At 36.1% G+C, this 22739-nt stretch overlaps 1 protein-coding gene across 9 annotated transcripts in view; it reads right to left on the bottom strand.

Moving 5' to 3' along the window:
- The window catches only part of SENP7 (SUMO specific peptidase 7), a 165665-nt gene that overhangs the window by 126621 nt on the left and 16305 nt on the right, over positions 1-22739 (bottom strand). For 8 of the 9 annotated variants that reach the window (XM_072614148.1, XM_072614149.1, XM_072614150.1 and 5 more), the window contains one exon: positions 11662-11762. In XM_072614148.1, coding sequence (XP_072470249.1) covers positions 11662-11762 — 101 coding nt within the window. Of the gene's footprint in view, positions 1-193; positions 335-11661; positions 11763-22739 lie in introns of those variants that run through there. The other variant, XM_072614156.1, reaches the window with a different exon arrangement.

The following is a 22739-nucleotide window of genomic DNA, read 5'->3' as shown; positions in this document are numbered from 1 at the left end:
GACTTTTAGTTTTCCAGTTGTGGTGGACTATAAATCAATTTACATACAATACAAATGTCAGACTTCCCCATTAAGTCCCTCTTCCTCCTTCAAAGATAAGATCTTCCTATGGATTCCTTCTTTACTGCAGGTCATAAAAGAAACCAACATGCTTCTCTTTACAGGGGAACAATTCCAAGAGTTCTGTTCTAACCTCAGCAAAAGTGGTTCTTAGTCTTACTGATGGCAGTGGAGGATCTGATAAAGTTTCCACTGAAAACCTCACATCATCTCCCAAAACAATGGCAAGGTTCTATACACCAGTCTGAAGAATCTTTCGTTCTTCGCTTGACACCTGAAGAAAGAGAAATATCTGGTCATGGTGTATCTGAGCAGGCATCTAGTTATTCTGGTGCTTCTAGAAAGTTTACTACTAGATATTATTATCTAACAGGAAATATTTCCATATGGTGTGGATTAAATCAGATCTAATACTTTTCTTGCTCTATTTCTGACAGTCTAGATTACCTATTAACCTGCTGTTGATTAAAATCACCCCAATTTCAATCTCAAAAAAACTCAATAAAAATAGATGCTGCCTCAATTTCAACATTTTCCTGTGAGAGGTGACTTACTTGGGCTTTCTTATTATTATCTCATGTTATGAAGAAATGTTTTAAAGTCAAAATCTACTTAAAGTTCACCTATGAAAGTGCATAAATGGGATGACACAGCATATTCAAACCTATTGAATCACTGATGTTAGTTTCAAATTACTTTCTTGAAAAGTATTTTTCTTATTGTTGTTGCACTCTCTTCTGAGTGAATTGTTATAAGTAGATCTCCCCAACCAGCCTTCCTACATGAATATGCTGACATATTTATACCTAAAATTCTTGTCTTCATACTGCATGTCAGAAAATTATCTTGTCAATGTTCTTCCAAATGCTTTCCTCAAAGGAGAGGAGGTTACCTAATATGCTTTTGATCTGACAAAGAAATGGAGCCATGTGATTTGGAAATATCAACAGACCTTAAATTAACAACACTCTTGTGCCTAATGATTTGATCTACTTTATTCAGGAATGTTTAAAAAGGCAGCCAGAGTGGATAGAGCACTGGACCTAGGGTCAGAGAAATCTGAATTCAAATCCAGCCCCAGGCACTTACTATCTGGACAACCCTAGGCAAGTCATTAAATCTCTGTCTGCCTCAGTTTGTCCATCTGTAAAATGGAAATGATAACTGCACTTCCCTCCCTCCCCACCTCCCAGGGTTGTTGTGAGGGTAGAATGAAAATATTTGTAAAGCACTTTGTAAGCCTTAAAGTGCTATCTTAATACTAGCTATTATCCAAAAGAAACTTTTCTATATGGGTTACCAAATGCATTTGCTAATGTTCCTAGAAGGTACCCTCAAAGGGTATTCAATAAGAGGGTTGGTCTTGGAAATGTGGAATTTTAAAGTTTGGCTGAGTACGTGCTAACACTTTTGCAAAATATTGTTGTATTTAGACTGTCTGCAGGAATTCTAGAATTTGGCTTCTCTGTTCTATTTGTTCATCTCTACTCAAAATGATCTTGAGGCAACATGATAAAGATTTAAAGAAGCCTTAAGTACCAATGGAGAAGCAAACACTGCTTATTTATACACTTGGGTTTCTAAAGACACACTGGCAATATCATCACCACACTTTCCTTTTTTCACCCTTTTCAAAAGTCAAAGTAAATGCCCTATGAGTGTGGAATATATTTGTGCTATATCTTAACCTGTGCTTTATGGTTCTGATATGTCAGTGAAGAAGGATAAGAACTATATCACTAGGAACAGACTAGGGTTCTCTCTAGCTTCGGACTCTCTAATAGGTGATCATTCCTTTAGTAATGGTAATGGTAAACACGCTTCGCTTTCTGCTTTCACAGAACAGCTGAAGTTATCAATGCTGTCAGGCTGCCTGAAATATTATGGGATTCCTTGCCACAGTGTACAAGAAAGTAGATTAAGCATCAAGAAAATAAACTATATACTAAAAGGATCTGTGATTTTGTTAGTGTCAGTATTTCTGATTCTCAAGAATTGCTATGAAAAAAATTTTAAAAACAGTCTATTACACCCTTTGACTTAGCAATACTATGACTAAACCTATAATCCAAAGAGACCAAATAAAAAGAAGCAGACATATATAAACAAACAAACAAAAAAGAATTGCTATGAACTAGAATTTCATCATCTTGCTGTAAATATGATAAATGAGCCTCTCCAACTTATCTGTGCTAGTCTTTAGATAAAAGATACATACAGTCTATTACTGCAACCATACCAAAATCCTTTCCAACTTGGTAGATCCTATCTGAGTCTTCTGTGTGCAAATTATACATGTGTATGTGTGCATACATATATATGTACATATGTATATATATACATACAGATACAGATGTATGTGTGTGTATATAAAATATGTAAAGGAAAATATGTCAGTGCTTCTAAAAGTACTAACATAATATTCTGGATATTCAGCAACTGATATACCATGACTTTTCATCTCTTCTATTTGAATGTACTTTGTGTCCACGTATTTGTTTTTTGTGACACCAGGCTCAAAATGGAGAACAAAATTCTTCCTTCAACACTTTATCAAAAAAAAAAATCCTCATAAGCCTATAGATATGTTTTTAGTAATTATGAACAAAAAGGGAACTGCCAAAGAAGAGATTTTGAAACTAAAAGGGTGCCCCAGTTGCCTAAAACCATGAACATTTGCCATATCCTGGATTTATATGCACATGTAGGTATATTCTGCAGAAAAAATGAACATATTAATTTTCAATATTCAGCAGTAAAGAAAAAATTCTCAGGGATACAATTTTGAATTTCTCTTTGATGAAAAGCCTGAGAATCTACAAATTCAAAAGAGACCATTACTATATAGGATTTTTTGGAATTAAGAAAAAACACAAATAAAAACCCTGATGCAAATCTTCTAAAGAGCCCAACTTGATGACATGTTCATAGTCTGAGTTTCTGTGACAGGAGTTCTTAAAATAAAGTCTATAAACTTATTTTTAAAATATTTTTATAACTATATTTCAATAGAATTAGTTTCCTTTACAATCCTGTGTATTTTATGTATTTAAAAACATTACTCTGACAAGGGGTCCACAGCTTTCACCAGTCTACCCAATAGGTCCGGGACACAAAAAAAGATTAAGAATTCCTGTTCTAGAGAAAGAGCCGAAGGATTTCTACAAGTTTTAGTCCCTTCTATTCACAGAAGATGAGACAACAAGAAATAAAAAAAATTTAGTAGTCATAGATGATGTGAAAGTTCACTAAATTTCTGGATATAAAACATCATACTTAGCTGTTCTCATAAAATATCCCACTATTAAGAAAACTGCAGACAACCCTTCATTACAACCAGGGGAAAGAAGAAAGAAAATAGGTGCTTAGGGTGAGGATCCTATTAACTTTTCCTTCCAGTCTCATCTTTGAGACTCTCAGAATCCAAGAAACAATTTGATGACAAGATCATGGTGAACAAGATACACAAAACTAGGTATATGAAGCTTTAAAAAATCTACTAATTGCCATGCAATTAAAAGCACCTTAGTTGTAGAAAGGTCTATAATTACATCTGATTTAATAAGAAACTAATAGAGATATTAAGACCCGAAAGTATGGCTTTGACGAATGTCCTTTGTAATTATAATACAATCAAAGCCCAAGATCCAGACACTGTGATATGAATGCGTATATAAATACAAGAGTAGTTCATTTATTATTTAATTCAATTTATTATTAGCTCAATTATTCTATTAAACTCCAAAAAGCAGTATGGAAGGGAGGGAGGGAGAAGTGGAGTGGTGCAGATGAAGAGGCCTCAAGAAACAGTCATTGTAGCAAAGAACAAGAACCTCTAGGTATGAGAAAAGGAAATCATTTGGGATAAAGAGAATTTGGATGACAGCAGAGAAAAAAAGAAAATGCCCCACTCAACAGTTTGGAACATTAATTAGAGAATTAGTAAAAATATTATAGAAAGTGTCACTGGGAAATAAAGGTAGGAAAGAAATGGAAGTGTACTCCTGAGGCACTTAAAGGAAGCCATCCCTAAGATTCATTAGGCTTTAAGTCAGACTATTCCCACTCCCTAGGGATAAAGTAGGAGATTAGTGAAGTGCCTCTTGATAGCATAGTGCCTAGAACATAGTGCTTAACACATGCTTGTTTCCTTCCTTCCTCTTCTCCAGTGATGCTATGTACCATGTAATATAATCATACTTTGTAGTAAAATGTCAAAGTGACTCAGAAAAAGAAAAGAAGGGAAGAATTAAAAAAAAAAGAATTCACCCTTCCCCAGTTCTTGGGGTTCTCAGATATCTTTATCCCCTACCTGAGGAAAGAAGGCTCCCATAGGAAGAAGTCAGAGTCCCATTTTCAGGATACAGATTGTCCTCAATGAGATCTCACACTCTTCAGAGCTCCAGAGGATAAAAATCCCTTCCCTGAGGAATTTCATAATATGGCCTGTTGGCTTTTCAGACTGAAATGTTTCCTTTAGTTTCTTTTTGTTTGTTTGTTTTTGTTGTGGTAGTGGTTTTTCCTTTATACTTGGATGCTGAAGTCACGTAGATTGAGAGCCAATTTCTGACCTCTATAACACAGTCAGAAAATATCAACTGTTTCAGATCTTTTTAAGGACTGTTCTGACCTGAGGAAAGTGACAAGGGCTAACTGTATTATCTGTTGGTAAAAGACCCCAGGAGGCCAAAGATCCCCAGTACTTTAAAAATTTAATGCAGATTTATCCTTGGCTTTAAGACTGCTGGCTATCCTCTCCCTTGGGCTCTACCTTACCAACTTCAGAAACCTCAGACTGCCTCCTACCTAATTCCTTGATACTGCCTTCACCTAGACATATTCATATTTACTAGCCATACCCACATCTGATTCTAAGAATTTAACTCATTTTAATTCTCAGGTATTCTGGCTAACCCAAGGGTGGGGAACCTATAGTCTCAGTCTCAAGGCTGCAAGTTCCCCCTCCCAGGCTAACCTATAGCATTTCCCTCAAAAAACTATCTGAATCTAGCAAGAAGAAGACTTGGCAGAAAGTCAGTTACAATCTTAGCCCTTCTATTGCCTTCCTTGGCAAATTTTAAAAAGCTTTTTGAGTCCTTTGGGCATCTAAAAGTGCACTGAAACAATTGGTCACCTCTAATTCCAAAGTCCAACCAATAAACATTTATTATGTAACTGCTATCTGGTTGGGGGGGGGGGAGAGAAAGAGCATCTGTACAAAAACTATATAATGCTTGTGGGAGACAGGAGAAGAAAGGAGAAGAAGAAGGGTTTGAAAAGAAAGTGGCAGAGGAAAGGGAGAGGGAGAGAGAGAGGAAGCGAAAGAGAGAATACAAAACCAAGCATACTATTATATATGAGATGAAAATATCACTGTGGCTATAGCAATGGAGAAGGTGGGGTTGGACTTGAGACTAGCAGAATTTGGATTGACAGAAGTATAGGAGGGCATTCTATTTGTGGGGGGTGCATTTGAAAAGTGAAGTATTAAAGGTGGAAAAGTATAAAATAATTGCAAAGGTATTAAGTAGTCTGGAGTGGCTGGATCAGAGGATTTGTCTAGAAAAACCATGGGATATACAGTTGAAAAGGTTGCTTGAAGAGGCAGCACAAAACAGTAACAGTAATAAACTTAGAGCCATGAGACCTCCACTTACTGACAGGATGACCTTGGATACCCTCAGGGGATCTCAGTTTTCTCATCTGTAAAATAAAGAGATTGGACTACAAGGATCTCAAAGATCTTTTCCAACTCCAAAATCCTATGTTCCTATGAGATCAAATTAAGGAGCCCCTCAAATTTTAAACTAAAGAGACAATATCCTAGAAGATTTGCAATGTTCAATGACTCCTACCCTTCTTATCTCCCAATCTCTAAGATATTGAGTATCTACTTATTCATCTTATTAATACAATAATCCAAAAGGCAAAAAATATAAGTTTGTAACAAAGAATAATTTACCCAGCAAGACTGAGGACAACCCTACAAAGGGAAAATGGACCTTTAATGGAACTGAAAACTTTCAAGACCTGAAATGAGTATGAAGTTTGAAATGCAAACACAAAATTCAAGAGAAATCTTAAAAAGTTATTTTATTTGAGCAACTAGAAGAGGCTATATTATGAAGTAATGCTCATATTCTAATGGGGCGAAGTGTTCCTTCAGAACCTTAATGTCTTCAGAAAGGCGACTAAGAAATTAAATAAGGAAAAACAAAAGACCTGAAGATAAACGAGTTCTTTTCTGAAAGTTATAAGAAGGGAAATAAGAATGTAAAAAGAATATACTAATGTAGAAAAGTGATAGAACAAATTGGCTAACATAACAAAACAGGAAGATGATAAATGTTGAAGAAGATGTGGGAGAGTTGGAACACTAATTAGTTGTTGGTGGAGCTGTGAGCTGATCCAACCATTCTGGACAGCAATTTGGAACTATGCCCAAAGGGCTACAAAAATGTGCATACCCTTTGACCCAGCAATATCACTTCTAGGACTGTATCCCAAAGAGATCATTAAAATGGGAAAGGGTCCCACATGTACAAAAATATTTATAGTAGCTCTCTTTGTGGTGGCCAAGAACTGGAAATCAAGGGGATGCCCATCAATTGGGCAATGGCTGAACTAGTTGTGGCATATGAATGTAATGAAATACTATTGTGCTATAAGAAATGATATACAGGAAGACTTCAGAGAGACCTGGAAGGACCTATATGAACTGATGCTGAGTGAAAGGAGAAGAACCAGGAGAACTTTGTACACAACAACAACCACAGTGTGCAAGGAATTTTTCTGGTAGACTTATCCCTTCACAGCAATGCAAGGACCTAAAAATTCCCAATGGACTCTTGAGGCAAAATGCCTTCCACATCCAGAGAAAGAACTATGGAATTGGATCACAAAATGAAGTAGAATATTTTCTCTTGTGTTATGTTTTGTTTTGGTTGTTTTTCATGGTTTCTGCATGCCATCTTAGGGAGGGAGGGAGAGAGGAAGAGGGAGAAAATCTAAGACATATGGAAGTAATTGTAGAAAACTGAAAACAAATAAATTAATTTTAAAAAAGAGACAGAAGGAAGTAAAATACATTTCTCATTATTAGGATGCATAAAAACAGTACACACATAGGAAGAAAGGGGGTGAAGAAATATGTCAAACTCAAGAGGAAAATTGGTTTGGGGGGGGAAGAGAGAAGAGAATATTACAGAAAGAGTTGTCACAAGCAAAACAAACTTCCTGGTCCTTAAGAGGTTATTAAAAACTTTAAAACAAACTAAAATCTAAAAGGGTGCCCATCAATTGGGAAATAGGGTATGCCTGAACAAACTGTGGTATATTGATGTAATGGAATATTATTGTGCCTTAAAAAATAATGACGGGGCATTGCAAAGAGCCCAAGATCTGGAGTAAGGAAGATATGAGATCAAATCCAGCCTCTAGCTGTATAATCCTGAGCAAGTCACTTAATCCTGTTTGCCTCAGTTTCCTCATCTGTAAAATGAGCTGGAGAAGGAAATGGGAGATTACTCCATTATCTGTGCCAAGATAGCCCCAAATGAGGTCACAAAGAGTCAGATACAACTGGAAATGACTGAGCAACCACAAAATCTCTTTAGGGCAGCTAGGTGGTGAAGTGGATAGAGTGCTGCACCTATCAGGAAGTCAGGAATTGGAATCTGGCATCAGATATTTACTAGCTGTGTGATCCTGGGCAAATCACTTAACTGTTAAAACAATCTCAGTTTGTTTGAATCTGTAAAGTGAACTGGAGAAAGAAATGACAAACCACTCCAGCATCTTTGCCAAGAAAACTCCAAAAGATGTCATGAAGAGTAAGACACAACTGACCAACAAGAAGAAATAATCAAAGAGAAGATTTCAGAAAATCCTAGGTAGTATAAACAGATGCAGAGTGAGGTGAGCTAAACCAGAACAATTTTTACACAGATAACAATATTGTAAAGAAAAACAACTTTGAAAGATTTAAGATTTCTGAACAAAGCAATAACTAACTATGATGAAAAATGTTACCCTCCTCCTGACAGAGAAGTGATAGACTCAACATATAGAAATAAAAACATACATTTTGGGCAGATCATTGTGTAGATTCATTTTTCTTGACCATAGACAGGTTACAGGGTTTATTTTTCTTTCTTTTTCTCACTTTTTCTTTTAAATAGAAAAGGGTGTGGACGAGGGAATGTTAACAAACTGATGGCAAATAAAAGAAGACCACTGCAACTTTTTTTATGTACAGAAAAGAACAGAAGGAAATTCAGAAATGCACTGACAAGCAACACAATTATGAAAATAACATGTTGAATTTATTGAGTACTTTTTTAAAAAGTAGTATTTATTAGAGATTCACAGACTCATACCAAATTCTCTTTTTGTGATCTGCTGTGTACATGGAAATGCTTTTCTTGATGTTGAAGTTCAAAAATTTAGAAAACAACTGACAAGAAGTTGATTATAGGGGTCTCTTTGCTGACACTGGGGACAGTATTCTGTTGCTTTGCCCATACTCGAATCTGGGTCACAGTCCTAGAAGGAATTTTCTATTCAGCTCTTATCTTTTCATCAAAAATGCTTGAAACTCCTTTATTCATTGAATTACCATTTTTTCCCCTGAAGTATTATACTCAGTTTTGCTGGGTAGGTGATTCTTGGTTTTAATCCTAGTTTGGAACTCAATTTTAAAAACAAATGCTAAAAATTGTTTTTACATGTAATTGGGAAAAAATAAAATACAAAATAACTCTTTCAAAAAAAGATAGCAAGGCGTGAGAGAAAAAGCAGTGGATTTGGGATCAGAGGAATTCGGCAAGCACAAAACTAGGAGGAGGGAAGGGAAGCATTATATTAAATGTCCCTTCTATCTCTAAATTCTATGAGATGTTTGCTTATAATAGAAGGATAGAGTGAATTAGCTTTCAAAGTATTCTTATACAAGTTTAAAATGGCCATCTTCAAAATCCTGATTTCTGTGGTCTGGTGATGAAAAAAATGTTTGATCTAAAAACAATGATTGAATCAGCAACAGAACTAACCAACTTATTGACAAATGATAATCTTATCACTTTTAGACCCATGTTGCCATTTATTAGAAACTATCTGACTTATTAACAAAAGTCTCTTTAAAAACAGAATTCTGAGCAATCTTATACATGTTTATTAACAAATATGAAGTCACTAAAAAGTTTTACATGCTCACAGGTTCATATGTAATGGATATAAATCTGACATCGTTTAAAATTTTAAATAAACTTTAAATCACTGTGTTGAATAGTCTTAAATCCACTAAACAAGTACATGATCAAGGAAACAAGGTTAGGTAACAGTTCATATAGAAAAAGATATGGTGGTTGAAGTGGTCTGCAAGCTTAGTGAGTCCATAATAGCCCAAAGAAGCATAGCTGCATGAACAGAAATCATGTTGTTTAGAATAAGGAAAGTTTGACTAGACTACATCTGGAGGACTGTTTTCTGTTCTGGCCACCACATTTTAGGAAGAATATTGGCAAGCTTCAGTACACCCAGAGAAATAGACCAGGATGGTAAGTGACTCAAACCTATGTCCTAGAAAGGTCAGATTAAAGAATGGGGTATGTTTAGCCAAGAGAAGGTGGAGAAAAGCACATGACAACAGTCAACTATTCAAAAAGACTGTTAAGTAAAGGAAAAGGGAGTGAGGAAGGGAAAAGGGGAAAATTCTTGCAAAAAGAGAGTTTTATTCTTTGTATTTGTATTTCCAGTGCAGAGAGTCTTGAATGTAGCAGGGGTTTAATAAAAGCTTGTTGATTCATTGATTTATTTGGCTTCAGAGGGCAATATTAGGACCAAGAGATGGAAGTTACAGAGGCTGATTAGAGCTTGCTATAAGGGGATACTTCTTAAGATTTCTTGTCATTTAATCATTTTTAGTCATGTCTGACCCTTCATGACCCTATTTGGGATTTTCTTGGCAATGTTACTGGAGTGGTTTGCTATTTCCTTCTCCAGCTTATTTTACAAGTAAGTAAACTGAGGCAAACAGAGTTAAGTGACTTACCCAGGGTAACAGACCTAGTAAGCGTGTGATACTGGATTTGAAACCAGAAAGATAAGTCTTCTTACTCCAGGTCCAGTGCTCTATCCATTGTACCACCTAGGTGCCCCTCCTTAAAAATTTTTTTTAATTAAAATTAGGGTTCTTCAAAAGACTTTCAGAAGATTTCCTGTCAATGGATGCCTTCAAACAGATGTTGCACAATCACATCTCAGTGTGTTATAAAGGGGGTTCTTTGCAACTATGAGATTCTACGACTCTGAGAATATAGTTTGAACATTAAACTGTAAATCATTATAAAATTACATTAAAATGTAAAACATTATTAAAATGTGATGAATGCTAATAACTAAGCCAATAATCAACACAGGATAACACATCCATTTGTGAGACACACATAGGTTCTCCTAAATATCAGAAACAGGCAAATGGGTAATAATTTATTCCTGACATAAAAAGTTTTGAACAACTGCCTACTTCTTCTCTGGGATGTGGTTTTTCAGTGTTCTTTCAATTATTCTGGTTATTATTATTACAATTATATACATTATAATTATATGTGCAATTATATCTTCTATATTCTAATAATTAGTCTAATTATTCAATTACATCTGGAAGAGAGTCAATTAAATGTCTCCTGGCTGGTCCTTGAATAAAATGTGACATCTCCTGACAACATTTTCACTGGCACCCTCCATGCCTGGAATGCTCTCCCTCTCCATTTCTGCTTCTTGGCTACCTTGAAGCTCCAGCTAAAATTCTTTCTACAAGAAAACTTTCCCAATTCCCTTAATTCTAATGCCTTCCTTCTGTTGCTTATTTCCAATTTTTTTCTGTAGCTAGTTTATTTTTACATATCTATTTGTTTATTGTCTCCTTCATTAAATTGTGACCTCCTTTCTTTATATGGCCAGTACTAAGCACAGTGCCTGGCACATAGCAGGTGCTTAATAAATGTTTACTGATTGACTAATATCTTTAATACATGCTAATCTCCCTTTCAGCAAAGAAAATGTATCTGGTAAGCAATAAAGGTGTACTAAGGGAGAAAAGAAGAGATTCCTATTTACACTCACTGACTGGTGATGAGATTTCTTTTTCTGTTACTGTCTAGGTATATAATACCAAAAGACACAAATCTACCAGCTCTTTAGTATCTACTTTTAAATACACAGTTAGTGTAACAATGCCAAATCCTCCAAGTCCCAACAGTAATAGCAACTTGATTTATCCATGTTGTTTTGTAACCGTTACTCAGCATCAATGGTTTAATTAATAGCATCATCCAAACCATATACTTGATGAGATAGAATTTATTTTTCCCCAATAGCTGGATAATACTTGAAAAATTGATATAATTCTAAATATTTCCAAATAATAGAAATAGCGGGTACATTTCATCTGATTTTAAAAGTTTAAAAATAATTAAAAGATTAAAGTTTCAAGATTTTAAAATTAAAGAATATACAAAATCAAAGCACTAACTTGGATACTTATGTCTAGTTTAAAAAAACCACATCTTAATTATTTGTTCACACATGCATGCAACTTACCTGTTTGGAGATGGCCTAGAAGTGACAGTACACCCATGGAAATCCTTTTTACTCTTATGCAAAAAAGAGCTGCTGCCTTTATTTCCTACCCCCTTTATCCACTGGAAAACAAAACAGACAATATATGACAGAATTGAGAAGAAAAGAACAGAGTAATATGTTATTATGACACTCAAGAGATCCTAAAAAAGTAATCATTATGAATAATAATAATGAATAATGGATAATGAAGATAGAAAAATGCAGAAAAGTTCATTTAGAACTTTCTAAGTTCACTTAGAAGTTCCTAAGAAGGAAAAACAAGGTAGACAAATAAAATTTCAGGAATAACTTGCCAAATGTCATGAGTATGAGGAGTGTGGAATAGTGGGAGTCAGAAACATCTGATCTTGCTTCTGACGCATATTAACTGTGTGACTAAAGGCAAGATGCTTAATTTGTCAGGGTCCAAGAAAACTCTTCAAGAATATAAGTTGTAAGCAACCGCCCATGTGTAATGGGGGGAACAAATTTCCACACTAGGAGTTCCCTACATGAATGAAATTACAGACTTGGACCTCCAAAAAAACGTTACAGAAAATGATAATGAGGTTTCACTACGATTACAAAATGATGCACATGTCAGCATCATACTGTTTTTGTTTTGTTTTGTTTTGTTTTTGTAAAAAGCCTGCCTGTGATGGGTATAAGATGTAAAAATTACAATCTCCAAATTCTTCTCCTCATATATCAGGGCCTATATGCTTTGCGACTCCAAAAGAAGTTGGGGGTGAGGAAGAAAGAAGTTGAGGGAAAGAAAATAAATGCTTAAGTTTTAAAATAAGTTTAATTTTTAAAAAGTGAAGGAGTATCTGAAAAAATCCAAAAGGAGTAATAAAAATCTTTATACTTAAATAATCTATGATCTCATCAACATGAGTACTTCCTCCATTGGTGCAAATAACAACTCATCCTTGTTTATGCTGTAGTGTCTTCTGTGATCCTTCCTTATGTTTTTCTGTAGCCTCTTCATGTATATGTGTGTATGTGTATATATAACATATATATGAACACACACATATAGTCAGTTCTTCTATAACATGATATGTGCTTTTCTAAAAATCACCCCACTATGCAAAAGTGCACAACAAAAACCATAAGGAAATTGGGTTAGACAAAATAACACTCAAAAACTCCATCGGTGGCATTAAAAAAAAATCTAATAAAAACAGTAGCATAATTTTACATATATTGAATTGTTAAGAAATACATAATTACTACAATAAATACTCTAGGCTTCCCTGGCCTTGGGCTGCTACTTGGAGGCTGCTGCTCCGTTATTCCTTCTAGTTGGTCTGGCAGTCACCAGACAAGGCCTACCTGCCCTGCTTCAGCCATGAAAGAGAAAGAATGGGTGAGAAGGGAGTAGTGCATGGGAGTGTGTAGGTACGGACTTTGTCAACAGCTGCTACTTAACCAGAATCTACTGTGTTCAACCTTCCTTGCCCAAGAAGACCATGCCAGAATCTATACTATAAGAGGATATTGAATGAGTGGTGTTCTATTCACGCAAATACACACACACATAAGTTTACTATGTGAAAGAACTGTAAATTACAGTCCTGTAGGATAACACATAAAGTTAACTGAGGTAGTTGGTAGATGGTAGAGGTATGTTTTGTGTGTTCCTCTCCTGCTCCATTCAGCTGGGTGCATTTTCTGCATTCTCATGAGTGAAATCATGCATTAACAAACTCAAAAGCTGAATTATATTCTACTTGTTTCCCAATTATATAAATTGGGGCAGCTAGATGGCATAGTAGAGTGGTGAGCCTGCAGTCAGAAAAGATTCATCTTCCTGAATTCAAATCTGGCTTCAAACACTTATTGTATGACTCTTGATAAGTCACTTAACCCTATTTGCCTCAGTTTCTCATCTAAAAATGAGAAGGAAATGGTTAACCACTCTAGTATGTTTGCCAAAAAAACCCAAGGTCACAAAGAGTTGGATATAACTGAAATGACTGAACAACATCAATAAATTACATTGGAACAAATTTACATTTTCAAAACAAGAGTTATAGTAGAACTGACTGCATATGTACCCAGTATGGTACAGAAATTCAAGTAGGTCTTGGTACCTTTCAAAGGAATTTGTGGAACACTCAGGTTATATCTCTTTCTTTCTTGATCAGCATGTCTTCCTTTCCTCAATAATATCCCTGACTTCATGTCTAGCAAATAAGTCATCAATGGAATATCTACAACCTATGGACAATTAGTAGGCCCTCCTTCATTGCCTTTGAGGTCACCCACAAATCTAATTCTTCACAGACTACAGTGACCCAAGACTCACAGTCATATTTTACTTCCAGGAGAAAATTTAGTTTTAAAATATAGGCCTTTGTGATGGAGAGAAGCTTAAAGCCATTAAGGATTTTCCAAATGCAATCTAGCCTATACTTGTTCTCTGATTCTGGGTCCAAATCACTGTCTATCTGGAGTGCTTGTCTTAGATATACTAATTCTTATATGACTTAATAGACCAGCTATCATATTTTATATTAGAAAATTATCATTTTTTAAAATCTAATGAGTTTTTCCTGTAAGGATTGTTAGGCCTATCTTTTTTGAACATTCATGAATTTCAGTGAGGAGGCCCTTCATGTTCAGGGACCTTGAAACAATTGATATGGGTCATCTACAAATAGGATCATCTCGGAGAATTCATCATCTATTAGGAATCTCTCTTCCATTTGGAATTTATTCAGGACATATTCCAGGACAGAGGTTGACACTTTTGGAGATTCAATTAATAATATTAATTGTAGATTGTTGAAAAGAGTTAGGTCTGATTTTCAAAGGAATCTTTTATCATGTTACATATTCTATTGAGAGACAACTTTAAAGAATACATTCTGCCGTAATGAACTTCATGCATTTTTGTAAGCAACAACAAATACAGCAGGCATTGCATTCTCTAAGCCTTTAGGTCAACTGTGTGACTGTAAAGATGTGGTCTCCTATAAAAAATCAGTTCAGAAAGGTGCCTGTTTATTTATACTTTCACTACACATATATGTGTATATACATGTACATATATGAGCACTATACATGTAGAGCATTTTAAAGATTTTATTAAGATAAGTGGGCAGGTGAGTAGGTATCAATCATTGTTCTCCTGATCATCTTTTTGAGAGTAGCAATAAAATCTCATCTTCAATTCCTTTGATAAATTCCTCTCCCTAAGATTATCTTATAAATGATCCCTAAAACTCTCAAGATCATATGACCACCAAAATGGGGATTTTTTATGTGTTTTTGGTCTGGTCCACTCTTCCCAATTTTATCTTCAGTGTTTTAAGTACTGCTTTGTACAGCACACCAGGGACTGAGGTATTAGGATGGAAATGTGGTAGTTCTTGTCATTGGTAATAAAAATAGAATATTACTGAAACAATCAGCGCTTTTCTTTCTTCCTGCCAGTTTCATCTATGGATGGTGTTGAGATTACAAAGCTCAGCTGAGTCTCATGCCAATGTTGTTTTCACTTACACTGCTGTTTGCTGTTTGATGATGTGATAAATCTCATAACTTTCTATCATTTTCTTCTGCAATGTTTTACAAATGAAAATGTGTTCTAAACCAAAGGTTATCACTCTCTCTGCTAGATAAGGAGATAAGATGCTTGCTGGAATAAGGTTTCGAGGTCCCTTCAGAACTTTTTGCTTTGGTGACGGTTGTAAAAGTTTAACCAAAGTTGTAAAAGTTTAACCAAAGTCAAACTCTACCTTTTCCTGTTTCCCAGTTTTTATCACTTTGTTTTAATGAGTCAATTAAAAGTAGCTGCTATATGGGAGAATATGACACTGCAAACAATTTTCTTTCTTCTAAACTTGACGCAGATTTTGACCACTGCTCTAAATAGCTAATTGTCTGACAACATACAGAGGTGATTCCAGTATTATTCACACATCAATAATCAGTTGTTTCCTGTATGGTAATTTATCATCAGATTCATTTCTTGTGATGTTGCTCACGGCTGTCTGACATCTTTAAATTCTCTTCTAGAAGAAAGTATGCATGACAAAGAAATGTGAGGCCTCTGAGTTGTTGTTCATCTTTTATTCCTCAAACCTGAGGCATATTTTCCAACATATTCCTTACTCCTTTATGCCAACATTTCATAATGACATTACTAAGTATAAATTGAGAGATTGAGAGAGAGAGAGAGAGAGAGAGAGAGAGAGAGACTTGGTTTGAAAAATCTTGTCTTCATAGAAGACATGAGGTTCTTCATAGAAAGAACCACTCTTCCTCTCATAGTTTATAATGAATCTAGATAATAAGCAATAAATATGTTCCTGGTCATCATTTTGCTTAACCTGGTCACAAGCACTATCAAAGAAGATAACAAGGTGTCCCACAAAATTACATTTCTTGTTGCCTTTTGATGCAGAATGAAACTAACTACCAACTCCTTTTCCAAGGAAAACCTGTATGCAATCTTTTCATCTACCTGCAATTTTCTTTTGTATTCTTATTTAATTTGCTGTGAGTATAGCTATACTGATGAGTGTCAGTTCTTCCAACAGCATGTCAATTCATTGGTCATGAAACAAAAATCTCACTATTTCTGAAACTACTGATGGTTAGCAATGGTCTAACAGTTTGATTCTTAACATTGTCTATTCCCTTTTCTGTCACTCTGCCTCATTCACTGCAGAAGCCAAAGGGATCTACCAAGTATCAAGGGTTATTTTGCATATTTCTTCCTTTCTTGGGTTGCCAAGGACAAAGAATTCATCACACAGAAACAGAGACAACTATGGGTATTATGCTTTCCCAAACATAACTGTTCTGGTCCTTGGCAAACCTGGTCCAGGCCTTTCCAGAATGTATGGACCTACCAAAGTTTATACTCAATTGTATAGCCTGTGAGAATCCAAAGTCACCTCCATACCTCAATGAAGCATAAAAGTAGGTGTTTGAAACAGAAAAAGCCTAAAAGCCTAGAAAAAATGGACCTATAATTTAAAAGGATTGGTTTTATGAGTTGTAAGAATTTATAATTGCTGTGCAGGAAGTTTGCAGTCCTGTCATGGAACTGCATATTATAATTTATAAGAGCTACATGATGACCTTTCTTTGAAGGCAATGAGTTACTGTGAGAATTTTCTACAACATATTTCTACACTGTTAAGAAGTATATTTGATTCAAAGTGCTAAGCTGAGAACTATAATTTGCTACAATTTATTTTCTTAAAGCTCAAACAGTGGAAACAAGAAAATGAAAGCACAAGAGGAAAGACTTTGGCTACCTCCAGCCTCTTCTGTCTGGAACCCCAATTATGCAGCACAGAGTAGCACAGCAACAACATTCACTAATCAGGTAGGCATGATAAAGAGAAAACTAGAAAGGGAACAAGCTGGAAAGTGTGGCACTTAGGATCATAGGTAACCCTGGTGGCAGACAAGTGTTTAAATATGTGTGAATCATAGCAACTTGAGAGTTGGAATTGATTTCAGAAGACCTAAATTCAAATCTGGCTTCACATGATTACTAGTTGCATAAACCTAGGCAAATCATTTAAACTGTCTGCTTAAATGTTTAAACTGTCAGTTTCCTCATCTGTAAGATGGAGAAAATAATAACACCCACCTCCCAGGGTTGTTGTGACGATCAAAGGAGCTATCTATAAAGCACACTGCAGACTTTAAAGTGCTATACAAATGCTAGTTATCATCATCAACAGTATCATTATTATTATCATTACATGCACAGAGAAATAAAAGAAAGGAAAATGCCTCTATTTCCTTTAGGAGGGTGGTCCTTAGCTGACAACAGGGGCAATAAGTATTCTTACCAGCCACAGGACGTTGTTTTTTCAAATTCTATCCCTACAGATTCCTAAACTCCAAGGCAACAAGGTAGTACCTTCAGGGAATAGGAAACTTACAGCAAGTACTATACTTTGGAGAAAGCAAAGGCAAGACAGAACTAAAGAACGGGTCATTTGAACCATAAAAGTTGGTAGAGTAGCTTCACTACTACCATCGTTTCCAATAATAAAATTAATAACTAACTCCTTCAGGTTGTCTCAATGGAGATATGAGTAGTAGAAGAGCCTGACCCACCCCACAGTTTCTGGCCAGTGCATAAATGTTTCCCAATGGGTCATAAATGGAGGGGAGACTTTCTATCAGAGGCACAGGGCAAACTTCTCTTGATTCAATACTCTAGATCCTGAGGAAGGAGATGGAACTCTATTCATATAATTAGAGTCTGCCTACCTTCCACACTGACTTCTGCTGTCAGAACTTTCAACAGTGCACAGGGCATTATATCTAGGATGGGCAGGCAGTGAAAAAGCTTAGAGGTGACACTAGACTGAACATGTGACCTAATATGATCTGAAGTAAGCATAGCTTCTGGAGTTCCAGCCCTTGACCTTCCCTCCTGTCACACTCATACCTAAGCAGGAGCTAAATGTCATCCCATATCTCTCCTATATCTTGTGGCTAAACTTGAGAGGGCCATTTACAACACTTTCTCTCTTCTCACTCTCTTCTTAACTCTCTACAGTCTGGCTTCTGACCTCATCATTCAACTGAAATTGCTCTCTCCAAAGTCACTAATGATCTCTTAACTGCCAGATCTATTGGCCTTTTCTCAGCCTTCTTCCTTGACCTCTCTGCATGCAACCTTTGACACTATCCTCATCCTCTTCTTGAGACTCTAGGTTTTAAGGACTCTGCTCTCTCCTGGTTATCCTCCTACCTATAGGACAGCTCCTTCTCAGTCTCTTTTGCTGATCTCCAGGTCACATTTACCAACTATGGGTGACCTACAGGGTTCTCCCCTGGTCTTTTTTTCTTCTCCCTTTATTCTGTTTCACTTGGTTGATCTTATTGGTTCCCACAAATTCAGTTATTATCTGTATCCTGATGATTCTCAAATCTACTTCCAGCCTTAACCTCTCTTCTGACCCCCAATCTCATATCTCCAACTGCCTATTAGACACCTCAAACTGGATTCCCATAGATATCTTAAACTCAACATGTACAAAATTGAACTTATCTGTCCTCCCCCAAAAAAACCCTCCACTCTTCCTTACTTTCTTATTACTGTCAAGAGCATCACTAACCACTCAGCCTTGCAACCTAGATGTCCTTGACTACTCACTCTCTCTCCGTACCACCACCACCCCCATATCCAATTTGTTGATATGACCTGGTGATTTCGCCTTTTCAGTATTTCTCAAATATGCCCCCTTCTCTCCTAATATTTCATACTGGTGCAGGTCTCTATCACCTCATGCCTAAGCAACTACAGCAACTGCTGGCTGGTCTCCCTGCCACAAGTCTCTCCCCACTCCAGTACATCCTCAACTCAGCCATCAAAGTTATTTTCCTAAAACATAGGTCCAATCATGTCATACCCTCCTTCCCCCACTCAATAAACTCCAAAGGCTTCCTATCACCTCCAATATAAAATACAAAATTCTCTTTTTGGAATCAAAGCCCTTCATAAACTACCCACTTCTGCCTTTCCAGGCTTCTTAAACATTGTACTCCTCCACCAAGTTCTCTTAGATTCAATAAAACTGTCTAGTTACCTCTTCCTCACATAAGGTGCTCCATCTCCTGAATCCAGGCATTTTCACTGACTGTCCTCTATGCCTGGAATGCTCTTCCTTTTAATCTTTACCTCCTGGATTCTTTGGCTTCCTTCAAATTCCAGCTTAAATCTCAGCTTCCACAGGAAACATTTTCAGATTCCCCTTAATTCCAGGGCAGTCTCTCTGTTACTGATTTCCTATTTGTCCCACATATAACTTATTTGTTCATAATTGTTTACTTGTTTTCTCCCCCAATGGATTACGAGCTCCTTAAGATTAGGATTTGTCTTTTGCTTTTTTTTATGTATCTCCAGGGCTTAGCACAGTGCCTAGCACACAGCAGGTACTTAATGAATGTTTACTGGCTGACTCCTGAGTGCCATGAAAGAAGTAGGAGCCTTTCGATTCTGCTCCCAATTGTCTTGTCTAGCAGTTGAGAAAGCAGCGGGAGTTGTCTGACAGTTCTGCTCCTTCTTTTGATAATTTGTCGTGCTGATGTAAAGGAAACTGGAGGCTGGAAGGTGTGCTCCTACTCTTCTCTCTTGCCTTTGGGCTTCAGAGAGAGGAACAGACAAGTGGTTCTGCTCCCACCTATGTTCTCTGGTCAATGGGCTGCTCAGGAAGAAAGAACCTGCTTTCCCAGAACTCCTAACCTCCATTTTGGTCTTGCTTGCTGACCAGTGTTTGCTGTGACTTAGAGTTCAGTCAAGTAGGGCAAGCCTGGCTTTATAGCTTTTTCCTTTGTCTTTCTTCCGTTCCTTGCTGGTCAAAGTTCATACATTCAAGATGCCAAACTTGAACAGGAAGAGGTAATCCAGGGTCATCCTCTTTACAGGAAAAAATTGTGTGCCTCCTTGTGTATGATTATTGCTAAGGATTGCATATTTACTATCTAGTATTCGAACTGATAGTTTTATAGGTTGTTAAACTATGAAGTATCCTCATGATGTATGGAGGGGGACAAGGTAGTTCAAATTGTACTAGACTATCACGCTAATAATTGAGCTAAAAATTCCCTCAATCTCTATTCTAATGGTTCCCATCAAATGGTTCCCATCTCTGTCTAAAGCAAAATATGCACTTTTTTTACATGTTCAAATCAGATAGCTTTGAGGGTACAGTAGACTTAAGAACCAGTAGATATTGAACTTGCCTCAGTCCAGCAGAGTTGTGAACATTACCTCCAATACCTTAGCAACCAGTCTAAAAGGAAAATTATCTCCCTAATATGTTTATCCAGGTAAGTTTGGGGACATCTGAATAAAGATTCCTTCACACCATTTACTTCTGATAGCAGTATATTTCCTTGAGCTTGAAGAGGTACAGAAACAATGCAGTGATAGCACAAGGGGCAAAAGAATTTGGGGTAGAGGGGGAACAGAAGACAGACAGGGAAGATAAATGATAACACCAGCATCATGTTTTAAAAAAATGTAGACACCATTTGCCACTCCCTCACCACTAACTTTCTCTAAGGTCTTAGTGCATTTGTGCTGTCTCTCCACTAATTAACTCAGTCATGGTCTGAAACCAATCAATTATACTTCTATATAAGTGTTTCAGTGCCAGGACCAACTAGAACCAAAAAAGCACTGAAACCCAGGAACTTCTAAATTTGCAAAAATATTGTTTTCAACCATTTTTCATTACATATATATATTTACTATATTATAAGTTTAAATAAGACTTTATCAGCTGGAATGAGAAACTAACAACCACTTACAACTGTTTTATGATTCTAAACAAAAGATAAACTTGTATATGAACTTTTGAAACATGATCCAATCGTAAGTTGTAAACTTCCTGTAAATATGACAATGATTAATACTGAAACTAGTAACATACTCAATTCCTTGCATAGTCAACTCTTAGTGCCTACACCCCACTTATGATCATTTCCTATAAACAATAATTATACCATAAGCATAATTACTTCCTTCTAGAAGCAATTATTATAGCACGGAAGTTGTTTTTGTTTGTTGTTTACCAAAATATTCACACACTAAAACAAGATTAAAACTATAGGAATATGTTTATTAAACCCAAAGACAAGCAGCTAAATAATTCCATAATGTATTTCACTGTTGGGTTTACACCTGCCGAAATTTTTCTCTTTCTGACTTAAACCTATTGTTCCAATATTCCAAGCAGAAACCTAATTCCTCTTCTACATAATAGCCCTTCATATACTTGAAAATAGTTATTATGTCTTCTCCTTTAATCTTCTTTCTTTACCTCAATGTGTGTGTGTTCGTCCCTTCTTGCCAAAGAAGTCCATGCCATCAGAGAAATGATGACACGACTTGCACTTGACCTTGTTTTGAGTGAGGGAAGGCTGTGCAGGCCACCAGCCTCACTTCTCCTCCATAGCCATCTGAATCCAGTGACCAGATATTCATCTGGAGATAACCCAGAATGAGGCAACTGGAGTTAAGTGACTTGTCCAAGGTCACACAGCTAGTGAGTGTCAAGTGTCTGAGGTGAGATTTGAACTCAGGTCCTCCTGACTCCTGCATTGGTGCTCTATCCACTGCACCACCTAGCTGCCCCTCTATCTCAATATTGTCAAGTGGAAAGTAAGCTCTTTCAAGTGGAAAGATCTCAAGGCCTTCAGAAGTAAAGAATATGTAAAAACAAAAGACAGTTATAATTTCTTTAAAGATAACTGCCCATTCTGAAATGACTTTTAAAAATAACTTCAGATTATTTTCTATTCTGGCTGACTTATTCTGGATGTTGACCAATTTATCAACATCCCTTCTAAAATGGGTTACCTGGCTAGAATTGAACATAATATTCCAAATGTGATCTAATGAGGACATAGTGCAACAGAACTATCATTTCTCTAGCCCTGGACATTGTGTCACTTTTAATAAAATCCTGCCAATTCACATTGTTGATTCAGATTGAATTTGCTATCCAGTAAAATTCCAAGAGAGTTTTCAGATGAACTGCTATCTAGCTGTACCATCCCCCATCTTGTATTTCTAAAGTGAATTTTTTTGAACCCAAGTATAAGACTTCATTCTTATCCTTATTCAATTTCATATTATTAGATTGAAACCAACATTCTACCCTGTCAAAATCCTCCTGGATCCCAATTCTGTCATTCACTATTTTAGCTGTCTCCCCCACTGAAAAAAAAGAAAGACAGTGTTTGAAAAGTCTCGGTTTTCTAAGTTGAAAAATCTTTTGGAAATATATATATACATATATATGTATATATATATCATTCTTTTAAAAAATACAGTATATATGAAACTTAACATGAAACAAACAGAAGAGGGAAATTTACTACAGATTTCCTTTAAATTGTATGCTTAGCCTATTTAAAATATGATTTTATTTATAAGATAGAATTTATAACTGTTCAATTATGCAAAACAAATCAGAATCAAGAATAATAAATCAGCATCTCACCATATAGCAGGAATCACTATAAGTTATAAACTACAAATTACTAACTAGAAAGAACAA

Source organism: Notamacropus eugenii, chromosome 5 (genome assembly GCF_028372415.1).
Source record: "Notamacropus eugenii isolate mMacEug1 chromosome 5, mMacEug1.pri_v2, whole genome shotgun sequence".
Classification (NCBI taxonomy): domain Eukaryota; kingdom Metazoa; phylum Chordata; class Mammalia; order Diprotodontia; family Macropodidae; genus Notamacropus; species Notamacropus eugenii.
This window is presented reverse-complemented; position numbering and strand designations above follow the sequence as displayed.